Source organism: Procambarus clarkii, chromosome 3 (assembly GCF_040958095.1).
Source record: "Procambarus clarkii isolate CNS0578487 chromosome 3, FALCON_Pclarkii_2.0, whole genome shotgun sequence".
In the NCBI taxonomy this organism is placed as follows: domain Eukaryota; kingdom Metazoa; phylum Arthropoda; class Malacostraca; order Decapoda; family Cambaridae; genus Procambarus; species Procambarus clarkii.
The window spans coordinates 49,467,542-49,494,001 of record NC_091152.1 but is presented as its reverse complement, the minus strand read 5'-3'; the positions used below and the strand labels follow the sequence as shown (position 1 = coordinate 49,494,001).

At 45.6% G+C, this 26,460-nt stretch overlaps 1 protein-coding gene across 1 annotated transcript in view; it reads right to left on the bottom strand.

Moving 5' to 3' along the window:
- LOC138368229 (zwei Ig domain protein zig-8-like) overlaps positions 1-26,460 on the bottom strand; it is a 127,926-nt gene that overhangs the window by 15,409 nt on the left and 86,057 nt on the right. The window contains exons 4-5 of the mRNA XM_069330773.1: positions 15,892-15,939; positions 8,473-8,645 (exon numbers count right to left, since the gene is read on the bottom strand). Of these exons, the coding sequence (XP_069186874.1) occupies positions 8,473-8,645; positions 15,892-15,939 (221 nt within the window). The remainder of the gene's footprint in view (positions 1-8,472; positions 8,646-15,891; positions 15,940-26,460) is intronic.

Here is a 26,460-nt window from a genome sequence, read left to right as displayed (position 1 = left end):
GCGGTGCATGTATCCGGCTGTCACATTTGTGTGTGTTGGCGCAGCGGTGCATGTATCCGGCTGTCACATTTGTGTGTATTGGTGCAGCGGTGCATGTATCCGGCTGTCACATTTGTGTGTGTTGGTGCATGTATCCGGCTGTCACATTTGTGTGTGTTGGTGCATGTATCCGGCTGTCACATTTGTGTGTGTTGGTGCAGCGGTGCATGTATCCGGCTGTCACATTTGTGTGTGTTGGTGCAGCGGTGCATGTATCCGGCTGTCACATTAGTGTGTGTTGGTGCAGCGGTGCATGTATCCGGCTGTCACATTTGTGTGTGTTGGTGCAGCGGTGCATGTACCCGGCTGTCACATTAGTGTGTGTTGATGCAGCGGTGCATGTATCCGGCTGTTACATTTGGGTGTTTTGGTGCAGCGGTGCATGTATCCGGCTGTCACATTTGTGTGTGTTGGTGCAGCGGTGCATGTATCCGGCTGTCACATTAGTGTGTGTTGGAGCAGCGGTGCATGTATCCGGCTGTCACATTAGTGTGTGTTGGTGCAGCGGTGCATGTATCCGGCTCTCACATTAGTGTGTGTTGGTGCAGCCGTGCATGTATCCGGCTGTCACATTTGTGTGTGTTGGTGTAGTGGTGCATGTATCCGGCTGTCACATTTGTGTGTGTTGGTGCAGCAGTGCATGTATCCGGCTGTCACATTTGTGTGTGTTGGTGCAGCGGTGCATGTATCCGGCTCTCACATTAGTGTGTGTTGGTGCAGCGGTGCATTCATCCGGCTGTCACATTTGTGTGTGTTGGTGCAGCGGTGCATGTATCCGGCTGTCACATTTGTGTATGTTGGTGCAGCGGTGCATGTATCCGGTTGTCACATTAGTGTGTGTTGGTGCAGCGGTGCATGTATCCGGCTGTCACATTAGTGTGTGTTGGTGCAGTGGTGCATGTATCCGGCTGTCACATTTGTGTGTGTTGGTGCAGCGGTGCATGTATCCTGCTGTCACATTAGTGTGTGTTGGTGCAGCGGTGCATGTATCCGGCTTTCACATTTGTGTGTGTTGGTGCAGCGGTGAATGTATCCGGCTGTCACATTTGTGTGTGTTGGTGCAGCGGTGCATGTATCCGGCTGTCACATTTGTGTGTGTTGGTGCAGCGGTGCATGCATCCGGCTGTCACATTTGTGTGTGTTGGTGCATGTATCCGGTTGTCACATTTGTGTGTGTTGGTGCAGCGGTGCATGTATACGGCTGTCACATTTGTGTGTGTTGGTGCAGCGGTGCATGTATCCGGCTGTCACATTTGTGTGTGTTGGTGCAGCGGTGCATGTATCCGGCTGTCACATTTGTGTGTGTTGGTGCAGCGGTGCATGTATCCGGCTGTCACATTAGTGTGTGTTGGTGCAGCGGTGCAAGTATCCGGCTGTCACATTAGTGTGTGTTGGTGCAGCGGTGCATGTATCCGGCTCTCACATTAGTGTGTGTTGGTGCAGCGGTCAATGTATCCGGCTGTCACATTTGTGTGTGTTGGTGTAGCGGTGCATGTATCCGGCTGTCACATTAGTGTGTGTTGGTGCAGCGGTGCATGTATCCAGCTGTCACATTAGTGTGTGTTGGTGCAGCGGTGCATGTATCCGGCTCTCACATTAGTGTGTGTTGGTGCAGCGGTGCATGTATCCGGCTGTCACATTTGTGTGTGTTGGTGCAGCGGTGCATGTATCCGGCTGTCACATTTGTGTATGTTGGTGCAGCGGTGCATGTATCCGGCTGTCACATTTGTGTGTGTTGGTGCAGCGGTGCATGTATCCGGCTGTCACATTAGTGTGTGTTGGTGCAGCGGTGCATGTATCCGGCTTTCACATTTGTGTGTGTTGGTGCAGCGGTGCATGTATCCGGCTGTCACATTTGTGTGTGTTGGTGCAGCGGTGCATGTGTCCGGCTGTCACATTTGTGTGTGTTGGTGCAGCGGTGCATGTATCCGGCTGTCACATTTGTGTGTGTTGGTGCATGTATACGGTTGTCACATTTGTGTGTGTTGGTGCAGCGGTGCATGTATCCGGCTGTCACATTTGTGTGTGTTGGTGCAGCGGTGCATGTATCCGGCTGTCACATTTGTGTGTGTTGGTGCAGCGCTGCATGTATCCGGCTGTCACATTTGTGTGTGTTGGTGCAGCGGTGCATGTATCTGGCTGTCACATTAGTGTGTGTTGGTGCAGAGGTGCATGTATCCGGCTGGGCTGTTACATTAGTGTGTGTTGGTGCAGCGGTGCATGTATCCGGCTGTCACATTTGTGTGTGTTGGTGCAGCGGTGCATGTATCTGGCTGTCACATTAGTGTGTGCTGGTGCAGAGGTGCATGTATCCGGCTGGGCTGTTACATTAGTGTGTGTTGGTGCAGCGGTGCATGTATCCGGCTGTCACATTAGTGTGTGTTGATGCAGCGGTGCATGTATCCGGCTCTCACATTAGTGTGTGTTGGTGCAGTGGTGCATGTATCCGGCTGTCACATTTGTGTGTGTTGGTGCAGTGGTGCATGTATCCGGCTGTCACATTAGTGTGTGTTGGTGCAGCGGTGCATGTATCCGGCTGTCACATTAGTGTGAGTTGGTGCAGCGGTGCATGTATCCGGCTGTCACATTTGTGTGTGTTGGTGCAGCGGTGCATGTATCCGGCTGTCACATTTGTGTGTGTTGGTGCAGCGGTGCATGTATCCGGCTGTCACATTTGTGTGTGTTGGTGCAGCGGTGCATGTATCCGGCTGTCACATTTGTGTGTGTTGGTGCAGCGGTGCATGTATCCGGCTGTTACATTTGGGTGTTTGGGTGCAGCGGTGCATGTATCCGGCTGTCACATTTGTGTGTATTGGTGCAGCGGTGCATGTATCCGGCTGTCACATTAGTGTGTGTTGGTGCAGCAGTGCATGTATCCGGCTGTCACATTAGTGTGTGTTGGTGCAGCGGTGCATGTATCCGGCTCTCACATTAGTGTGTGTTGGTGCAGCGGTGCATGTATCCGGCTCTCACATTTGTGTGTGTTGGTGTAGCGGTGCATGTATCCGGCTGTCACATTTGTGTGTGTTGGTGCAGCGGTGCATGTATCCGGCTGTCACATTTGTGTGTGTTGGTGCAGCGGTGCATGTATCCGGCTGTCACATTTGTATGTGTTGGTGCAGCGGTGCATGTATCCGGCTGTCACATTAGTGTGTGTTGTGCAGCGGTGCATGTATCCGGCTGTCACATTTGTGTGTGTTGGTGCAGCGGTGCATGTATCTGGCTGTCACATTTGTGTGTGTTATTGCAGCGGTGCATGTATCCGGCTGTCACATTAGTGTGTGTTGGTGCAGCGGGGCATGTATCCGGCTGTCACATTAGTGTGTGTTGGTGCATGTATCCGGCTGTCATATTTGTGTGTGTTATTGCAGCGGTGCATGTATCCGGCTGTCACATTTGTGTGTGTTGGTGCAGCTGTGCATGTATCCGGCTGTCACATTTGTGTGTGTTGGTGCAGCGGTGCATCTAGCCGGCTCTCACAGTTCACAACCTGTGTTTGGTGGCTCATTCCTGACGGAGGGACTTGTAGTGAAGGTAAATATGATACATGAAAGTGTAAAACTTTACAGAACACACACACACACACAGACACACACACACACACACACACACACACACACACACACACACACACACACACACACACACACACACACACACACACACACACATACACACACACACACACACACACACACACACACTCACACACACACTGGATCTGGATGTTAGAAAGGCTGTTGGTCCAGATGGGATCTCACCATGGGTACTGAAAGAGTGTGCAGAGGCACTTTGCTTGCCACTTTCCATAGTGTATAGTAAGTCACTAGAGACGGGAGACCTGTCAGAAATATGGAAGACGGCGAATGTGGTCCCAATATACAAAAAGGGCGACAGACAAGAGGCACTGAACTACAGGCCAGTGTCCTTGACTTGTATACCATGCAAGGTGATGGAGAAGATCGTGAGAAAAAACCTGGTAACACATCTGGAGAGAAGGGACTGCGTGACAAATCGCCAACATGGGTTCAGGGAGGGTAAATCTTGCCTTACAGGCTTGATAGAATTCTACGATCAGGTGACACAGATTAAGCAAGAAAGAGAGGGCTGGCGAACTGCATTTTCTTGGATTGTCGGAAAGCCTTTGACACAGTACCGCATAAGAGGCTGGTACATAAGCTGGAGAGACAGGCAGGTGTAGCTGGTAAGGTGCTCCAGTGGATAAGGGAGTATCTAAGCAATAGGAAGCAGAGAGTTACGGTGAGGGGTGAGACCTCCGATTGGAGTGAAGTCACCAGTGGAGTCCCACAGGGCTCTGTACTCGGTCCTATCTTGTTTCTGATATATGTAAATGATCTCCCGGAGGGTATCGATTCATTTCTCTCAATGTTTGCGGACGATGCTAAAATTATGAGAAGGATTAAAACAGAAGAGGACTGTTTGAGGCTTCAAGAAGACCTAGAAAAGCTGAAGGAATGGTCGAACAAATGGTTGTTAGAGTTTAACCCAACCAAATGTAATGTAATGAAGATAGGTGTAGGGAGCAGGAGGCCAGATACAAGGTATCGTCCGGGAGAGGAAATTCTTCAGGAGTCAGAGAAGGAAAAAGACTTGGGGGTTGATATCACGCCAGACCTGTCTCCTGCAGCACATATCAAGCGGATAACATCAGCGGCATATGCCAGGCTGGCCAACATACGAACGGCATTCAGAAACTTGTGTAAAGAATCATTCAGAACTTTGTATACCACATATGTCAGGCCAATCCTGGAGTATGCAGCCCCAGCATGGAGTCCATATCTAGTCAAGGATAAGACTAAACTGGAAAAGATTCAAAGATTTGCCACCAGACTAGTACCCGAGCTGAGAGGTATGAGCTACGAGGAGAGACTATGGGAATTAAAACTCACTTCGTTGGAAGACAGAAGAGTTAGGGGGAGGGGCATGATCATCACATTCAAGATTCTCAAGGGAATCGACAGGGTTGATAAAGACAGGCTATTTAACACAAGGGGCACACGCACTAGGGGACACACGTGGAAACTGAGTGCCCAAATGAGCCACAGAGATATTAGAAAGAACTTTTTTAGTGTCAGAGTGGTTGACAAATGGAATGCATTAGGGGGTGATGTGATGGAGGCTGACTCCATACACAGTTTCAAGTGTAGATATGACAGAGCCCAGTAGGCTTAGGAATCTGTACACCTGTTGATTGACGGTTGAGAGGCGGGACCAAAGAGCCAGAGCTCAACCCCTGCAAACACAACTAGGTGAGTACAACTAGGTGAGTACACACACACACACACACACACACACACACACACACACAGGGGCCTAGGGGCCTCGTAGCCTGGTGGATAGCGCGCAGGATTCGTAATTCTGTGGCGCGGGTTCGATTCCCGCACGAGGCAGAAACAAATGGGCAAAGTTTCTTTCACCCTGAATGCCCCTGTTACCTAGTAGTAAATAGGTACCTGGGAGTTAGTCAGCTGTCACGGGCTGCTTCCTGGGGTGTGTGTGTGTGGTGTGGAGAAAAAAAAAAAAAATAGTTAGTAAACAGTTGATTGACAGGTGAGAGGTGGGCCGAAAGAGCAAAGCTCAACCCCCGTAAAAACACAACTAGTAAACACACTCACACACACACACACACACACCTCTCTCCTGTGTGAAGACACTCTCAATGTATAAGTTATGGGGTCAAACACATTTACTTTCCTTTTAACTATCATGGACTATGTCCAACAACTTCCAATAACATTGGGGAAGGATTTCGAAATTAGTGGTGCGTGCTGTATTAAAAAATTGGTTTGTTGCAGAGTATTATACATTTAGGTGATGCGCTACTCTCTTTAGACAAGCCATAGTTTCCTAGTGCATTTGCATGCAACATATTTGTACATTTTCACTACCATTGTGGTAATTGGCGGGTTGCATATTTAGCATTTTCTTGTGTGATCTTATGAGAGGACGATATATTTGGTGTCTTCTTGACATAGTCTTCATCTTCAGGCAACAATAGCTGACCTCCCTCGTCCTCACGATCAAGAGTCTTTTATTTATTATGAATGTGATTCTCATCAACTTGTCTCCAGAGGCGTCAGCGTTCACACATTAACATGGGTGCCGGCTTCGGGTAGGAACTATGGTGTTACTGAAGCAGATGTTCCACAGGAGCAGTTCCGTTACAATACTCTGAGGTGCCCTCGTCTTCATGGTGTACTCCACAGGAGCACTCCAGTCACACTACACATGTAAATAATTAACATTTGGCGTGACCAATTCATTATCTGCCCGAGGGAAAAAACTAATGATTTTATTGTACAGAAGCAAACATCTTCTGCTTGAGATAAAGAGCTTGTTAACTTTCGTCTATGACCTAGAGAGAACCAGCAACTGGAAGAGGACCTTTGGCAGTGAGAGAGGACACACCTGCATATGTGTGGTACATCCAAGACCCAGGACACATAAGTGGCTGACAACACACACACACACCAGCCATACACACACACACACACACACACACACACACACACACACACACACACACACACACACACACACACACACACACACACACACACACACACACACACACACACACACACACACACACACACACACACATTAGAACAGGCGAGGACAGGTATACAGAGAATGACAAAGAGGTGTGTGATGAACTCAACAAGAGGTTCCAAGAGGTCTTCACAACAGAACAAGGTGAGGTCACTGTGCTAGGAGAAAGGGAAGTAAACCAGGCGGCCTTGGAAGAGTTTGAAATTACGAGAGAGGAGGTCAAGAGACACCTGCTGGATCTGGATGTTAGAAAGGCTGTTATACCAGACGGGATCTCGCCATGGGTACTGAAAGAGTGTGCAAAGGTACTTTGCTTGCCACTCTCCATAGGGCATAGTAGGTCACTGGAGACGGGAGACCTACCAAAAATATGGAAGACGGCGAATGTGGTCCCAATATACAAAAAGGGCAACAGGCAAGAGGCACTGAACTACAGGCCAGTATCTTTGACTTGTATACCATGCAAGGTGATGGAGAAGATCGTGAGAAAAAACCTGGTAGCACATCTGGAGAGAAGGGACTTCGTGACAAATCGACAACATGGGTTCAGGGAGGGTAAATCTTGCCTGACTGGCTTAATAGAATTCTATGACTAGGTAACACAGATTAAGCAAGAAAGAGAGGGCTGGGCAGACTGCATTTTCTTGGATTGTCGGAAAGCCTTTGACACAGTACCGCATAAGAGGCTGGTACATAAGCTGGAGAGACAGGCAGGTGTAGCTGGTATGGTGCTCCAGTGGATAAGGGAGTACCTAAGCAATACGAAGCAGAGAGTTACGGTGAGGGGTGAGACCTCCGATTGGCGTGAAGTCACCAGTGGAGTTCCACAGGGCTCTGTACTCGGTCTTATCTTGTTTCTGATATATGTAAATGATCTCCCGGAGGGTATAGATTCATTTCTCTCAATGTCTGCGGACGATGCCAAAATTATGAGAAGGATTAAGACAGAAGAGGACTGTTTGAGGCTTCAAGAAGACCTAGACAAACTGAAGGAATGGTCGAACAAGTGGTTGTTAGAGTTTAACCCAACCAAATGTAATATAATGAAGATAGGTGTAGGGAGCAGGAGGCCAAATACAAGGTATCATCTGGGAGAGGAAATTCTTCAGGAGTCAGAGAAAGAAAAAGACTTGGGAGTTGATATCACGCCAGACCTGTCTCCTGCAGCACATATCAAGAGGATAACATCAGCGGCATATGTCAGGCTGGCCAACATACGAACGGCATTCAGAAATTTGTGTAAAGAATCATTCAGAACTTTGTATACCACATATGTCAGGCCAATCCTGGAGTATGCAGCCCCAGCATGGAGTCCATATCTAGTCAAGGATAAGTCTAAACTGGAAAAGATTCAAAGATTTGCCACCAGACTAGTACCCGAGCTGAGAGGTATGAGCTACGAGGAGAGACTATGGGAATTAAAACTCACTTCGTTGGAAGACAGAAGAGTTAGGGGGAGGGGCATGATCACCACATTCAAGATTCTCAAGGGAATCGACAGGGTTGATAAAGACAGGCTATTTAACACAAGGGGCACACGCAGTAGGGGACACACGTGGAAACTGAGTGCCCAAATGAGCCACAGAGATATTAGAAAGAACTTTTTTAGTGTCAGAGTGGTTAACAAATGGAATGCATTAGGAAGTAATGTGATCGAGGCTGACTCCATACACAGTTTCAAGTGTAGATATGATAGAGCCCAATAGGCTCAGGAACCTGTACACCTGTTGATTGACGGTTGAGAGGCGGGACCAAAGAGCCAGAGCTCAACCCCCGCAAGCACAACTAGGTGAGTACAACTAGGTGAGTGCACCGGCCATACACACGCACACACCTGCCATACACACATGAGGTACAGACCTGGAGAGCTATTCCGCCTCTCGGAGCATCGTAGTCCAGTCTGCGGGCGCCCTGGTACCACACCACGGCGTGAGGACCCTTCATGTGGTGGTGGGCGACGGTACAGGTCACCGCCAGCACGCTGCCCTCCTGGATGTACCGTTCCTCAGCCCCCGAGATGTGTACCTGGCTACCTGCAAGTATTAGTTCACATATACTTCAGTTCTCCTTGTACCTGTAACGTTACATCATATGTACATCACCATTTATACTTTGTATAACTCCTGATTTGTAGTAGAGTAATTATCACGGAGCACGGAGTTTACCTTTAGTGATGAATGTGATTGATATATTTAATAATTTCTTGATTTTAAATAAATGGATTTGTTGTATGCAAATATTTATCAAACATAACTCATTAACTAAACGATATAATCAGGACAGACTCAAATTTTTACGCCATAACCAAACATTCAGTTATATTGACAATCTCGGCTGGACTCCTTAAACGAAGAGTTAAATCAGAGCGGATCGGGCTTTGCGGAGTAAGATTACCTCAGGGATCACATACACTCATGACTCACTGTGTACAACATAAGCACACACACACACACACACACACACAAACACTGACGCGCTCAAACATGTAAATGTGATTCTCATTTGTTCACGAGCGAGAACACAAAAGAGGACCTGTTAGCAAGGAAGAGCGGACTAGTAAATGTACTGAAGTTCAAAAAAGTATTCCTGCCGAGGGATAAGACAAGGTGAATGAGGGCAGCAGCCGCGAGGAAGGAGCGCAGGGAGAAAGAAAGGAATCAGGGAAACACAACCCCGAACCCTACAATCCCAGAGGGGAGTGGGGAACCCTCCACAAGCAGTTTAACACAGTGAGAGGAGCACCACCTGCCCCTTCCACCCAATAGACGTCCTACCTGCCCCAACCCTTGCCATCACCTCACTAAGTGTCCATCTTGGGCACCCTCCCCCCACCCCCTCTCTCCAGGACCTCTCATCTCCCCCCCCAAGCCCTCCCTTCTTCCCCACCCCTAGCCCTTCCTTTTCCCAAAAACCCTCTTTTCTCCCCCCCCCCCAAGCCCTTCCTCCTCCACCACCATCCCCATGCCAGATCCTCCCAGCAACCTCACATCCCAGATCCCCTAGGTCCCCCTTCCTAGGCCCTCCCATCCCGGTCCCTCCCTGTTTTCCTGCTTCAGGGGGAATCAACACAAACTGAGGCAGGGCAGAAGAGAGTCAGTTTTAAGGTGATGTACTTGATTATAGATGGAATTACAAGCAAGGCAAGTGAACTAAAGGAAAGAGCACAAGAAGTGAACCCAGATATAATTGGACTCACAGAAACAAAACTCTCAGGAATCATAATGAATGTTATGTTACCCCAGGACTACACTGTAATAAGGAATGAGAGGGATGGAAGGGGAGGAGGCAGAGTGGCCCTACAAATAAGAAAGGAATGGAGTTTCAAGGAGATGGTTATCCCGGCCTGCAAGGGATTCAGAGACTACATAACAGGCACAAAGACGATGGGAGGACCATGAATAGTAGTAGCAGTGATATATAACTCTCCACCAAATGACAGAAGATCCGTGCAAGAGTATAACAACAACAACATGACAGATAACACTATAATTGAGGGGGAAGCCTCTGTTGCTTGTAGAAATAGATCCCATCTGCTTATCGTACAGGACTTCAATCAGGGAAGGATCGACTGGGAGAACGAGGAACTGCATGGAGGTGAGGATACATGGAGAGCTAAACTATTGGAGGTAGAGACAAGAAACTTTTTAAGCTAGCATATCAGGGAACCTCTGGCATTCCGAAAGGGAAATTATGAGGAGATAAGAAAATTCCTAACAGATATAACATTGGAAACAGAGTTCAGGGGAAACACGGCCCAAGACATGATGGACTACATCACGCAGAAGTGTTAGGAGGCAGCAGACAAGTTTGTCCCGGTCCAAAAGGAAAGCAACGAAATGCAGATGAGAAACCCATGGATTAACCAGAGATGTAGGCTAGCTTAGCGGCAAAGTAAAAGGGCATGGAGAAACTATAGAAATAACAGGACTCTTGAGAGCAGAGAAATACCAGAACGCTAAAAATGATTGTCAGGTTGAGAAGAGAGGCAGAAGGGTAATACGAAAATGATATCGCATGCAAGGCAAAGACTCGACCTAAATTGCTGCACAGTCACATCAGGAGAAAAACAACAGTAAAAGAACAGGTAATGACATTGAGGATAGGGGCAGACAGATTCACTACAAACGACAAGGAAGTGTGCGAGGAACTGAATAAGAAATTCCAGTTTTTCACCTTAGAGCAATGAGGTTTTCCAGAGATAATAGAGGGAATAGAACAAATCCACAAGGGCCGTGGAGTTGTGTAGAGGGAATAATTAATCAGGCACCACTAGAAGAGTTTGAGATTACCAGTGGGGATGTAAGAAAGCTTTTGCTAGAGTTAGATGTGACAAAGGCTATAGGCCAAGATGGAATCTCCCCATAGATACTGAAGGAAAGAGCAGAAGCACTGTGCCTACCACTCTCCATAGTGTATGACAAATCACTGGCAACAGGGGAACTGCCAAAAATTTGGAAGACGGCTAATGTAGTCCCGATATACAAGCAGGGGGACAGACAAGAGCCACTGAACTACAGGCCAGTGTTCCTAACTTGCATACCATGCAAGCTGATGGAGAAGATTGTGCGAAAAAAGCTAGTGGAACATCTGGAGTGGAAGAACTTCGTAACACAGCATCAACATGGGTTCAGGGATGGCAAGTCCTACCTCACAGGATTAACTGAATTCTATGACCAGGCAACAAAACTCAGGCAAGAAAGAGAGGGGTGAGCAAACTGCATATTTTTGGATTGCCAGAAAGCCTTTGACACAGTACCACACACGAGGCTAGAGCAAAAGCTGGAGATGCAGGCTGGAGTGAAATGGAAGGTACTCCATTGGATAAGAGAGTACCTAAGCAATAGAAGACAGCGAGTCACTGTGAGAGGTGAAGTCTAAGATTGGCGAGACGTTACAAGTGTAGTCCTGCAGGATTCAGTCCTTGGACCTATACTGTTTCTGATATATGTAAATGATCTCCCAGAGGGTATAGAATCGTTCCTCTCATTGTTTGCTGATGATGCAAAAATTATGAGGAGGATTAAAACAGAGGATGATAGTATGAGACTACAAGAAGACCTAGACAGACTGAATGAATGGTCCAACAAATAGCTATTAAAGTTCAACCCGAGTAAATGTAAGTAATGAAACTAGGCGGTGGAAACAGGCAAGACACAGGATACAGAATAGGAGATGAAGTACTTCATGAATCGGACAGAGAGAAAGATCTAAGAGTTGATATCACACCAAACCTGTCTCCTGACGCCCACATAAAAAGAATTACATCTGCGGCGTTTGCAAGACTGGCTAACATCAGAAGAGCCTTCAGGAATCTGTGTAAAGAATAATTCAGAACCTTGTATACCACATATGTAAGACCAATCCTGGAGAATGTGGCCACAGCATGGAGCCCGTACCTTGTCAAGCACAAGACGAAGTTGTAAAAAGCTCAGAGGTATGCAACTAGACTAGTTCCAGAACTAAGAGGTACGAGTTACGAGGAAAGGCTGCGTAAAGTGCACCTCACGACACTGGAAGACAGAAAAGTAAGGGGGAGACATGATCACTACCTACAAAATTATCAGAAGTGCACCTCACGACACTGGAAGACAGAAAAGTAAGGGGAGACATGATCACTACCTACAAAATTATCAGAGGAATTGACATGTTTAACACTGGTGGTACGCGAACAAGGGGACACAGGTGGAGACTGAGTACCCAAATGAGCCACAGGGACGTCATAAACAACTTTTTCAGTGTTAGAGTAGTTAACAGGTGGAATGCATTAGGCAGTGATGTGGTGGAGGCTGACTCCATTCACAGTTTCAAATCTCGATATGACAGATTGCAAATCTGGATTCTGTACACCAGTTGATTGACGGTAGAGAGGCGGGACCAAAGAGCCAGAGCTCAACCCTCGCAAGCACAACTAGGGAAGTACACACACACACACACACACACACTACAGGGGCCTCGTAGCCTGGTGGAGGGGCCTCGTAGCCTGGTGGATAGCGCGCAGGATTCGTAATTCTGTGGCGCGGGTTCGATTCCCGCACGAGGCAGAAACAAATGGGCAAAGTTTCTTTCACCCTGAATGCCCCTGTTACCTAGCAGTAAATAGGTACCTGGGAGTTAGTCAGCTGTCACGGGCTGCTTCCTGGGGTGTGTGTGTGTGTGTGGTGAAAAAAAAAAAAAAAAAAAGTAGTTAGTAAACAGTTGATTGACAGTTGAGAGGCGGGCCGAAAGAGCAAAGCTCAACCCCCGTAAAAACACAACTAGTAAACACACACACACACACACACACACACACACACACACACACACACACACACATATGATAGAGCCCAGTAGGCTCAGGAATCTGTACACCAGTTGATTGACAGTTGAGAGGCGGGACCAAAGAGCCAAAGCTCAACCCCCGCAAGTACAAATAGGTGAGTACAAATAGGTGAGTACACACACACACACACACACACACACACACACACACAAATGGGACAGGAGTCATTGCAGTAAACAACCGATGGCTGGAAAAGCGGGATCCAAGAGTCAATGCTCGATCCTGCAAGCACAAATAGGTGAGTATAAATAGGTGAGTACACACACACACACACACACACAGGTGAGCTGAGCCATAGATTAGCTAGGACACAGGTGAGCTAGGACAGAGGAGAGCTAGGATGAGCTAGGACACAGGAGAGCTAGGACACAGGTGACATTGGGTGAGCTAGGACACAGGTGAGCCAGTGTGATCTAGGACACAGGTGAGCTAGGGTGAGCTAGGACACAGGTGAGCTAGGGTGAGCTAGGACACAGGTGAGCCAGGGTGATCTAGGACACAGGTGAGTTAGGGTGAGCTAGGACACAGGTGAGCCAGGGTGAGCTAGGACACAGGTGAGCCAGGGAGATCTAGGACACAGGTGAGCTAGGACATAGGTGAGCTAGGGTGAGCTAGGACACAGGTGAACTAGGGTGACCTAGAACGCAGGTGAACTAGGGTGAGCTAGGACACAGGTGAGCTAGGGTGAGCAAGGACACAGGCGAGCCAGGGTGAGCTAGGACACAGGTGAGCTAGGACACGGGTGAACCAGGGTAAGCTAGAACACAGGTGAGCTAGAACACAGGTGAGCTAGAATACAGGTGAGCTAGGGTGATCTAGGGTGAACTAGGACACGGGTGAGCTAGGGTGAGCTACGACACTGGGGAGCTAGGACACAGGTAAGCTAGGGTGAGCTAGGACACATTTGAGTTAGGACACAGGTAAGCAAGGGTGAGCTACGACACTGGTGAGCCAGGGTGAGCTACGACACAGCTGAGCTAGGACACAGGAGAACTAGGACACAGGTGAGCTAGGGTGAGCTAGGACACAGGTGAGCTAGGGTGCGGTAGGACACAGATGCGCTAAGGTGAGCTAGGACACAGGTGAGCTAGGGTGAGCTAGGACACAGGTGAGCTAGGGGTGAGATAAGGCATAGGTGAGCTAGGGTGAGCTAGGACACAGGTGAGCCAGGGTGAGCTAGGACACAGGTGAGCGAGGGTGAGCTAGGACACAGGTGAGCCAGGGTGAGCTTGGACACAGGTGAGCAAGGGGTGAGCTAGGACACAGGTGAGCCAGGGTGAGCTAGGACACAGGTGAGCTAGGGTGAACCAGGGTGAGCTAGGACACAGGTGAGCTAGGACACAGGTGAGCCAGGGTGAGCTAGGACACAGGTGAGCTAGGACACAGGTGAGCCAGGGTGAGCTAGGACACAGGTGAGCCAGGGTGAGCTAGGACACAGGTGAGCCAGGGTGAGCTAGGACACAGGTGAGCCAGGGTGAGCTAGGACACAGGTGAGCTAGGACACAGGTGAGCTAGGACACAGGTGAGTTAGGACACAGGTGAGCTAGGACACAGGTGAGCTAGGACACAGGTGAGCTAGGACACAGGTGAGCTAGGGTGAGCTAGGACACAGGTGAGCCAGGTTAAGCTAGGACACAGATGAGCCTGGGTGAGCCAGGGTGAGCTAGGACACAGGTGAGCCAGGGTGAGCTAGGACACAGGTGAGCCAGGGTGAGCTAGGACACAGGTGAGCCAGGGTGAGCTAGGACACAGGTGAGCTAGGACACAGGTGAGCCAGGGTGAGCTAGGACACAGGTGAGTTAGGACACAGGTGAGCTAGGACACAGGTGAGCTAGGACACAGGTGAGCTAGGACACAGGTGAGCTAGGGTGAGCTAGGACACAGGTGAACCAGGTTAAGCTAGGACACAGATGAGCCTGGGTGAGCTAGGGTGAGCTAGGACACAGGTGAGCAAGGGTGAGCTAGGACACAGGTGAACCAGGGTGAGCTAGGACACAGGTGAGTTAGAGTGAGCTAGGACACAGGTGAGCTAGGGTGAGCTAGGACACAGGTGAGTTAGAGTGAGCTAGGACACAGGTGAGCTAGGGTGAGCTAGGACACAGGTGAGCTAGGGTGAGCTTGGACAAAGGTGAGCTAGGACACAGGTGAGCTAAGACACAGGTGAGCTAGGGTGAGCTAGGACACAGGTGAGCCAGGTTAAGCTAGGACACAGATGAGCCAGGGTGAGCTAGGACACAGGTGAGCCAGGGTGAGCTAGGACACGGGTGAGCCAGGGTGAGCTAGGACACAGGTGAGCTAGGACACGGGTGAGCTAGGGTGAGCTAGGACACGGGTGAGCTAGGACACGGGTGAGCTAGGACACGGGTGAGCTAGGGTGAGCTAGGACACGGGTGAGCTAGGACACGGGTGAGCCAGGGAGACCTAGGACACAGGTGAGCCAGGGTGAGCTAGGACACGTGTGAGCTAGGACACGGCTGAGCTAGGACACAGTTGAGCTAGGGTGAACTAGGACACAGGTGAGCTAGGGTGAGCTAGGACACAGGTGAGCGAGGGTGAGCTAGGACACGGGTGAGCTAGGACACGGGTGAGCTAGGACACGGGTGAGCCAGGTTGAGCTAGGACACAGGTGAGCTAGGACACAGGTGAGCTAGGGTGAACTAGGACACAGGTGAGCTAGGGTGAGCTAGGACACAGGTGAGCTAGGGTGAGCTAGGACACAGGTGAGCCAGGGTGAGCTAGGACACAGGTGAGCTAGGGTGAGCTTGGACACAGGTGAGCTAGGGGTGAGCTAGGACACAGGTGAGCCAGGGTGAGCTAGGACACAGGTGAGCTAGAGTGAGCTAGGACACAGGTGAGCTAGGACACATGTGAGCTAGGGTGAGCTAGGACACAGGTGAGCTAGGGTGAGCTAGGACACAGGTGAGCTAGGGTGAGCTAGGACACAAGGGTAACATACTCACCATTGTCAGAGGCCTCCAGCTGGTAGAACGGGTCGTCCATATTCTTGTCTGGAAAAGATAACACCATAAATATGTTTCTATAACAATTGATGAATAAAGAATCAATACAGATTATGTCTCTTTACCTGCAATGTTGCAGCGTGTATGGGGTTATTTAGATATTTAGTCGCTTATACATCCATACACACACAAGCGCATACATGTATTCATGTATACACACACACCCACACTCCCATAGTGGTAGTCTCCAAGCCAAAGTACTTCCCACCCTCAATCACACCCTCCCACAGTACCTCACACTATCCCAGAGTACCTCACACCCTCCCACAGTACCTCCCACTCTCCCACAGTACCTCACACCCTCCCACAGTACCTCACACTATCCCAGAGTACCTCACACCCTCCCACAGTACCTCCCACTCTTCCACAGTACCTCACACTCTCCCACAGTACCTCACACCCTCCCACCCTCCCACAGTACCTCACACTCTCCCACTCTCCCACAGTACCTCACACCCTCCCACAGTATCTCACACCCTCCCACCCTCCCACAGTACCTCACACTCTCCCACTCTCCCACAGTACCTCACACCCTCCCACAGTATCTCACAAACAGTACCTCACACTCTCCCACAGTACCTCCCACTCTCCACAAGTACCTCACGCTCCCCCCACAGTACCTCACACCCTCCCACAGTACCTCACACTATCCCAGAGTACCTCACACCCTCCCACAGTACCTCCCACTCTCCCACAGTACCTCACACTCCCCCCACAGTACCTCACACAGTACCTCACACTCCCCCACAGTACCTCACACCGTCCCACAGTACCTCACACTTTTCCACAGTACCTCACACCCTCCCACAGTACCTCACACCCTCCCACAGTACCTCACACCCTCCCACAGTACCTCACACTCTCCCACAGTACCTCACACTCCCCCACAGTACCTCACACTCTCCCACAGTACCTCGCACTCTCCCACAGTACCTCACACCCTCCCACAGTACCTCACACTCTCCCATAGTACCTCACACTCTCCCACAGTACCTCACACTCCCACAGTACCTCACACTCTCCCACAGTACCTCACACTCTCCCACAGTACCTCACACTCTCCTACAGTACCTCACACTCTCCCACAGTACCTCACACTCTCCCACAGTACCTCACACTCTCCCATAGTACCTCACACCCTCCCATAGTACCTCACACTCTCCCACAGTACCTCACACCCTCCCACAGTACCTCACACTCTCCTACAGTACCTCACACTCTCCCACAGTACCTCACATTCTCCCACAGTACCTCACACTCTCCCACAGTACCTCACACTCTCCCACAGTACCTCACACCCTCCCACAGTACCTCACACCCTCCCACAGTACCTCCCACTCTCCCACAGTACCTCACACTCTCCTACAGTACCTCACACTCTCCCACAGTACCTCACACTCTCCCATAGTACCTCACACCCTCCCATAGTACCTCACACCCTCCCACAGTACCTCACACTCTCCCACAGTACCTCACACCCTCCCACAGTACCTCACACTCTCCCACAGTACTTCACACTCTCCCACAGTACCTCACACCCTCCCACAGTACCTCACACTCTCCCACAGTACCTCACACTCTCCTACAGTGCCTCCCACTCTCCCACAGTACCTCCCACTCTCCCACAGTACCTCACACTCTCCTACAGTACCTCCTACTCTCCCACAGTACCTCCCACTCTCCCACAGTAACCAACAGCCTCACTGAGAAGAGTTAAACAGAGCAGAGAGGGTAAAACTCTGATGTAAACTTTAAAAACAAAAATATCTTGCCGGAAGGTGTGAGGAAAACTGTAAACTTTACCTCTGACGTATTTTTGTGGTCTACGGCGACTGGTCACGATACTCGGGTTTACATCACCCTTCTCTTGGTGCTACTTACCTTTTTACATTTTAGGTACAAGGGAAGTTTTTCTGTAAATATTGGATTCCAAAATATAATTTGTGTAATTTTTCGTGTTAAAGAATTTGGATGAACTTGTTCATAGTGATAATTTAGTGATTATTCTTTGAAACAATATTTATATAAGGTAATAAATATTAAAATATATAATATTCATACTGAGACTGGTGTATGATGTGCTCAAACTTTATAGTGATGGTGTTGTAATCCACAAGTTAGTAGGGATTATTAGCTAGAGGATCATTACTACAACACTTAACGAATGATGATTGGAAGTACATGTTAGGTAGACAGACTATGGATCACATATCTAAGAAAGGTCAATGGATTAAGACCACAGCTGCTTAGCCAAATTAATAATTCCTGGAAAGAGAACTCAGGCGTCTAGGAACAAGGTTACCGCTCTAGGGATAAGGTTAATCGGATTATACCTTCCTTGAGAGGCGGGGTGAAATGGTTGAGGTAGATGGCTGACTGGAAGCAGTCTTGTTGTGGGAGTGGAACTGGAAAGTCCTCCGAGGTCTCCGTTTGTGGCAGCAGCGAAGTGTAGCAGACAGCTATGCGAGAGCCTGATGTGATCTTAGTGACAAAGTTAAGTCTGCAAAATGTGAGTATTGAATGTTAGACTAACCGGGTGTGGAGCATTGTAGTAATCATTCCGTATTAGGGACTTAGGCGGAAGTTACGAGTGCAAGTGGTGACCGCGGAGGTCAAGTGGTCTATAGGTATTGGAAGTGTATTTACCTAATAGAGTATGTTAATATGTTATTATTTGTCAGAGTCTATTCTTTGTAATTAAATGACAAAACACGACGGCCTTTAAATACCTTCCATATGTTCACTCATTGTGTTCCAGTACAAACCTAGTGGTACGCCTCAAGGGTGTGGTGTGTGTAGAAGTACACGGTAGTAGTGTAATATGTGACTACGACGACGCGCGCCATCTGCCCAGGTGGCTCTCTTGAGAGCCAGTTGGGCAGATGGTGTGCGTCGTCGTAGTCACAAAGGGTTTGGGGGGATTTTCCCGGAAGTTTGGCGCGTGTGAGCGTCCGGTGTTTGGGTATGTGGTCAGGAAAGATGGGAGGTCATGTTGTTGGGGATGTAGGAGAGTATGTGGTAGAGTAAGAAATACAAGGATAAGAGTGGAATATGTGGAAAGAGTAAATGAATATGTATGTGTGTTTGGCGTAGACTTAATCCTGTGTGTAGATAATAGTTTTTGATGATAGTAAGTAAGCTATGTAGAGGCTGAGTGTAGGTGAGAGGGGTCCCAACATAGTCTGTTATGTTGTTTGGGGTGGGGGGAGGGGTGAGGGAGGGAGGGAGGGATGGAAGGGTGAGGGGAGGTCCCCCTCGGCGTGAGACTGCTCAGGGGGTCATTTGCGGTTTTGACAACCATTAGCTCCCCCTACAGGAAGCCGTAAGTGGGAGAGGATGAGAGAGTAGAGTCCAGCAGGAGGGATGTGGTCCATTTGCCTTAATCGTTTTTTCAAGTCTATTTTCTTTGAGTTATGCAGCTGTGTTTGGAGATGCTCCATGAGGGTAATAGTTGGGCCATACATGGTAGGAAGTGTGGAGGAGAAGGAGGAAGAGAAAGAGAGAGCAGTCACTCTTATGTTGTGAATGAGATGAGGCAACAGTTGGTGGCGAAGGATTGTTTTATGTAACAATGTATGGGAGTGTATAGGTGACAGAGCTGGACGGATGTGAACCATTACCCTTAAGCGTTTTTCAATGTCCGCGGAGGGGTGTGCGTACTGCCCACTGGTTAGAGGGTAACTGAAGAGCCTTTCCAAGTAGTTTGGTTATATCTTCCCCTCCCGGAGGGTACGCAATGACTGCCATTACTTCCTCAGACACAGCGGAAGTGGTTGGGTATCCATTACCCACTGCGTTTCGTTAAGGAAGGGGAGATGTAGCTACGGTCAGCGACTCCGTCTCTCTCTCTCTGTCTCTCTCTCTCTCTCTCTCTCTGTCTCTCTCTCTCTCGCTCTCTCTCTCTCTCTCTCTCTCTCTCTCTCTCTCTCTCTCTCTCTCTCTCTCTCTCTCTCTCGCTCTCTCTCTATCCCTTAGGTGCGCAATGTTCCACACATACAGAGTAAAACATATATATATATATATATATATATATATATATATATATATAAGACAATGCGGAAAACATAGTTTTGAGACTAATATTAAATTGCCTTGTTCAGTATCCTCGAGTTCAACACACACTCTCTTTCTCTCTCTAAGACCTACATTATCCAATGTAAACAGACCGGATGAGACGATAGTGAAATAGTTCTGGGTTATGTCTGTTTTCAGTTCTCATAACATTTGAAAATGTATGCGTGGTTACTCATTCCGTCTCATCGCATCTCGTTAGGGTCTGACCTTGTGTCTTTCCATAGCGCGAGTTTTCACTCAACATCAACCATTAGCGATCGTTCGATCATAAGCTGGTCTTCAATCTTATTATTATAACAAATCATAATTTTTTGTAAACACATCTGCATGGGATATACTTAGCAGTCAGTCAGTCAGTCAGTCAGTCAGTCAGTCAGTGGTTTCTCTCTGTATATATATCACTCTCTATATATCTCTATATATCTCTATATCTCTCTCTATATATATCTCTCTCTATATCTCTCTCTCTATCTCTCTCTCTCTCTCTCTCTCTCTCTCTCTCTCTCTCTCTCTCTCTCTCTCTCTCTCTATATATATATATATATATATATATATATATATATATATATATATATATATATATATATATAAATATATATATATATATATATATATATATATATATATATATATATATATATATATATATATATATATATATATCTATCTCTCTATATCTATCTCTCTATATCTATCTCTCTATCTCTCTCTCTCTCTCTCTCTCTCTCTCTCTCTCTCTCTCTCTCTCTCTCTCTCTCTCTCTCTCTCTCTCTCTCTCTCTCTCTCTCTCTCTCTCTCCAGATCATTTAATAGTTGGGGAAAGTAACATCAATTCCTTTCTCCTGCTGCCGCTGTTCACGTATCTTTTTCCATTTCACTTAGACTGACAGCGCACCAGAGGATGGACGACTAATGTCAATTTTCGAGCCCCCATCACTCTCACCCTTACAACCTTGTAAGGTAACACGACCAACATGATGACATCGTTCTTTGCCCAAATATCATTAATGTAACGTGATCAATATAGTAACTTCGTTCTTTGCCCAAATAAAATTTTAAGAGTAACGAGCAACTTTCTGTCCGATGTCTGAATAATGAAATGTAAACCATGTTTAGCCATTACATCCAAACACAATAAAATGTTACCACAAGCTTGTTTAGTTCTTGTATCACATAACGTAACGTAGCGTTTATTCAACAACTGGTAGACATAACATAATGTAGCTTCATATTCACTGTGGTAAAACAAACACACACACACACACACACATCATGGTCAGTCCTCGCTATAGCTCAAACGTGCCGTTCATTCTCTCTCCCTTAGGTGAGCAATGTTCCACACATACAAATTCCAAGCAAAGTAAACATATATAAGACAATGTGGAAAAACATAGTCTTGATACTATTATTAAATTGACTTGTTCATTATCCCCGAGTTCAAGGATGTCTCTTAAGACCTACATCATCCAAATGTAAACACCAATCGATGAGAATAAGACCGGATGAGTCGATAGTGAAATAGCTCTGGGCTATGTCTATTTTCAGTTCTTGTAACACAGTCAATGTAGCGTAATGGGAAAACAGACTTTCTACTGCCTACATAAATAGCATTTGAAAATGTATGCAAGTCTAGACAATCTTCTATAGCCCTTATATTCTAAACACATATAAAATATTAGCACACGCTTGCATCGCATTATATCATCATTAAGTAACGTGGAGATCAACTTTCTGGTTGATGTCCGAATATCATTATCGAAATGTGAACCCAATTTAGCCAAACACAATATCTCCATTACATCTCATAGCATATAAATATTACGGTCTGCAAGTTTTAGCCTCTGTAACACAATGTAACGTAACGTAACGTAACGCAAATCAACTTTTTGCAGTCCAAAATGTCATTTTGAAACGAAAAGTGAGGCTTAGTCCATCTCCATTACATCTCCTACCATATGAATATTATGGTCTACCAGTTTTAGCCCTCTGTAACACAATGTAACGTAACGTGGAAAATCAACTTTGTCGGATGACCAAATAACATTATTGAAAATGACATCCATGTTTAGCCATTACATCCAAACACAAAGAAAAATATTACCGCTTTTCCGTAGAAACTTATATGTGGAGATCATATCTCCAGAGACCACACAGTAAGCCACACATATCACATCTTCTGTTTTCAAATCACAGCTCACATCTAATTTAATGTTATTTTTTTTTTTGTAGAAACTATGTTTTGAGAATATGCTCAATGTCAGCAATTACTATTCGTATCATCAAACTCCTTTCAGTAAACAAAAACAAGCAGAGGTGCCGCATAAACCACTAAAGATCTGATGTATGCCAGGTACATCATTTTTGACAATTCTGTCACCGACCCGCCTTAGCGAGATGACTGCGCGCAACAGTACCCTAGCACTCTTAATAATTTTTATTCAAGCACTGTTAACATAGCATAATGTAAGATTTTTTTCACATTTCATATCGCGTGTGTAGATTAGAGAGAGAAGGCAAACATAGCTTGCAGCTAGTCAAAACTTATCATAACAGATATGATTTCACAGAGTTTTCAACCTTTGCCAGTTTTCAATGTTTTCTCTTCCCTTGTGCTGTGAGTCAGACAAAATGTGACATTTCATTTCATTATTAGCCAGGCAATATGCTATTAGCTAGATAGTCAAAACATATAACAAGCATTATTTCACAGGAATTTTTTCTAGCAAATATGCTTCCTTTAAGCAGTTCAACACATCAAACACCAGCAGTCTGCGAAATTCCCTTTAGTCAATAATCATCCTTTACAGTATTTCTTGACTAAAATAGCACTCCAAAACATAAGTGGTCATTTTTGTTCTCACCGTCGCACTATAGTCAATAATTTGTTTCGCAGAGTGACAAGTTATGCCTAGTGACGAGATTTCACGGTGAGCATAGTTTAAGAGAGTTCACACTGTATTAATTACGGTCATGGATATCTTATGTTATGTTTATGAAGATCATTACTTCTTATTTTTAACATTTTTCTTGCCCCCAGCTTTTCAATCTTCTCATATTTTTTTTCAAATAAAGTTTGCTTACTGTTTTCCAGTAGATTGGCTTCACATTACATATATTAATCAATTTTCAAATTCAGTTCAGTTTCTGTTCAATATCACAGCTTTGTTGTCCCCCTGCCAGTATCTAGTTCAAGACCTCTTATTATCATTGTCATTAATACTGCTATCATCAACCATGTATTGGATGTCTCAGACATTCAGTTAACAACGTAGTAAGTGTTTAATGAACGTGAGAATCACTTCATTTGCGCTCATTTTTGTTTAGTTTAAAGTTTTCCATCTTGAATTAATACTACTATCACCAACTATGTATTGGATAGCTCAGACATTCAGTTAACAACTCAGTAAGTGAAAATCACTTCATGTGAGCTCATTTTTAGTTTAGGATAAGGTTTTTCCATCGTGAAATATTATTATCATTAACCAGGTATTGGGTGGCTCTACCATTCAGTTTACAACTCAGTAACTGTTTACTGAACATTATTATCCCTCCATGCGACCTCATTTTTTAGTTTAAAGTTTCTCCATCGTAAAAAATAAAATATTACTATCACCAGCCATGTATTGGATGGCTCAACCATCCAGTTTACAACTCAGTAACAGTTTACTGAACATAGATATCCCTCCATGTGACCTCATTTTTTAGTTTAAAGTTTCTCCATCGTAAATAAAAAATAAAATATTACTATCACAAACCTCGTATTGGCCGGCTCCAGCATTCAGTTTACAACTCAGTAAGTGTTTACTGAATGCAAATCGCTACATGTGTGGTCATTTAGTTTAAAGTTTCTCAATCTTAAAATATTACTATCATCATCAACCATGCATTGGCCGGCTCCAGCATTCAGTTTACAACTCAGTAAGTGTTTACTGAATGCAAATCGCTACATGTGTGGTTATTTAGTTTAAAGTTTCTCAATCTTAAAATATTACTATCATCATCAACTATGCATTGGCTTGCTTAGTCTTTCAGTTTACAACTCAGTGAGTGTTAACTGAACGTGGAAATTAACACGTATGAGCATTTAGTTTAGTTTTAAGTTTCACAATCAATTAAATACTATCATCAACCCCGTATTGGGCTGTCGGACATTCAGTTATCCACTCGGTGAGTGTTTACTGAACGTCGAAATCATTACTGTGTGGCCATTTTTTACTTGAACCCGTCTCCACTCCAAACCAGTCAGGACCTGGGGTCCCGACTCGGACGGCAGGTCCGGTTTGGAGTGGAGACGGGTTCAAGTAAAAAATGGCCACACAGTAATGATTTCGACGTTCAGTAAACACTCACCGAGTGGATAACTGAATGTCCGACAGCCCAATACGGGGTTGATGATAGTATTTAATTGATTGTGAAACTTAAAACTAAACTAAATGCTCACACGTGTTAATTTCCACGTTCAGTTAACACTCACTGAGTTGTAAACTGAAAGACTAAGCAAGCCAATGCATAGTTGATGATGATAGTAATATTTTAAGATTGAGAAACTTTAAACTAAATGACCACACATGTAGCGATTTGCATTCAGTAAACATTTACAGAGTTGAAAACTGAATGCTGGAGCCGGCCAATACGAGGTTTGTGATAGTAAAATTTTATTTTTTATTTACGATGGAGAAACTTTAAACTAAAAAATGAGGTCACATGGAGGGATATCTATGTTCAGTAAACTGTTACTGAGTTGTAAACTGGATGGTTGAGCCATCCAATACATGGCTGGTGATAGTAATATTTTATTTTTTTACGATGGAGAAACTTTAAACTAAAAAATGAGGTCGCATGGAGGGATAACAATGTTCAGTAAACAGTTACTGAGTTGTAAACTGAATGGTAGAGCCACCCAATACCTGGTTAATGATAATAGTATTTCACGATGGAAAAACCTTATCCTAAACTAAAAATGAGCTCACATGAAGTGATTTTCACTTACTGAGTTGTTAACTGAATGTCTGAGCTATCCAATACATAGTTGGTGATAGTAGTATTAATTCAAGATTTAAAACTTTAAACTAAACTAAAATGAGCGCACATGAAGTGATTCTCACGTTCATTAAACACTTACTACGTTGTTAACTGAATGACTGAGACATCCAATACATGGTTGATGATAGCAGTATTAATGACAATGATAATAAGAGGTCTTGAACTAGATACTGGCAGGGGGACAACAACGCTGTGATATTGAAAAGAAACTGAACTGAATTTGAAAATTGATTAATATATGTAATGTGAAGCCAATCTACTGGAAAACAGTAAGCAAACTTTATTTGAAAAAAAATATGAGAAGATTGAAAAGCTGGGGGGCAAGAAAAATGTTAAAAATAAGAAGTAATGATCTTCATAAACATAACATAAGATATCCATGACCGTAATTAATACAGTGTGAACTCTCTTAAACTATGCTCACCGTGAAATCTCGTCACTAGGCATAACTTGTCACTCTGCGAAACAAATTATTGACTATAGTGCGACGGTGAGAACAAAAATGACCACTTATGTTTTGGAGTGCTATTTTAGTCAAGAAATACTGTAAAGGATGATTATTGACTAAAGGGAATTTCGCAGACTGCTGGTGTTTGATGTGTTGAACTGCTTAAAGGAAGCATATTTGCTAGAAAAAATGTCTGTGAAATAATGCTTGTTATATGTTTTGACTATCTAGCTAATAGCATATTGCCTGGCTAATAATGAAATGAAATGTCACATTTTGTCTGACTCACAGCACAAGGGAAGAGAAAACATTGAAAACTGGCAAAGGTTGAAAACTCTGTGAAATCATATCTGTTATGATAAGTTTTGACTAGCTGCAAGCTATGTTTGCCTTCTCTCTCTAATCTACACACGCGATATGAAATGTGAAAAAAATCTTACATTATGCTATGTTAACAGTGCTTGAATAAAAATTATTAAGAGTGCTAGGGTACTGTTGCGCGCAGTCATCTCGCTAAGGCGGGTCGGTGACAGAATTGTCAAAAATGATGTACCTGGCATACATCAGATCTTTAGTGGTTTATACGGCACCTCTGCTTGTTTTTGTTTACTGAAAGGAGTTTGATGATACGAATAGTAATTGCTGACATTGAGCATATTCTCAAAACATAGTTTCTACAAAAAAAAAAATAACATTAAATTATCTGTGAGCTGTGATTTGAAAACAGAAGATGTGAGATGTGTGGCTTACTGTGTGGTCTCTGGAGATATGATCTCCACATATAAGTTTCTACGGAAAAGCGGTAATATTTTTCTTTGTGTTTGGATGTAATGGCTAAACATGGATGTCATTTTCAATAATGTTATTTGGTCATCTGACAAAGTTGATTTTCCACGTTACGTTACATTGTGTTACAGAGGGCTAAAACTGGTAGACCGTAATAT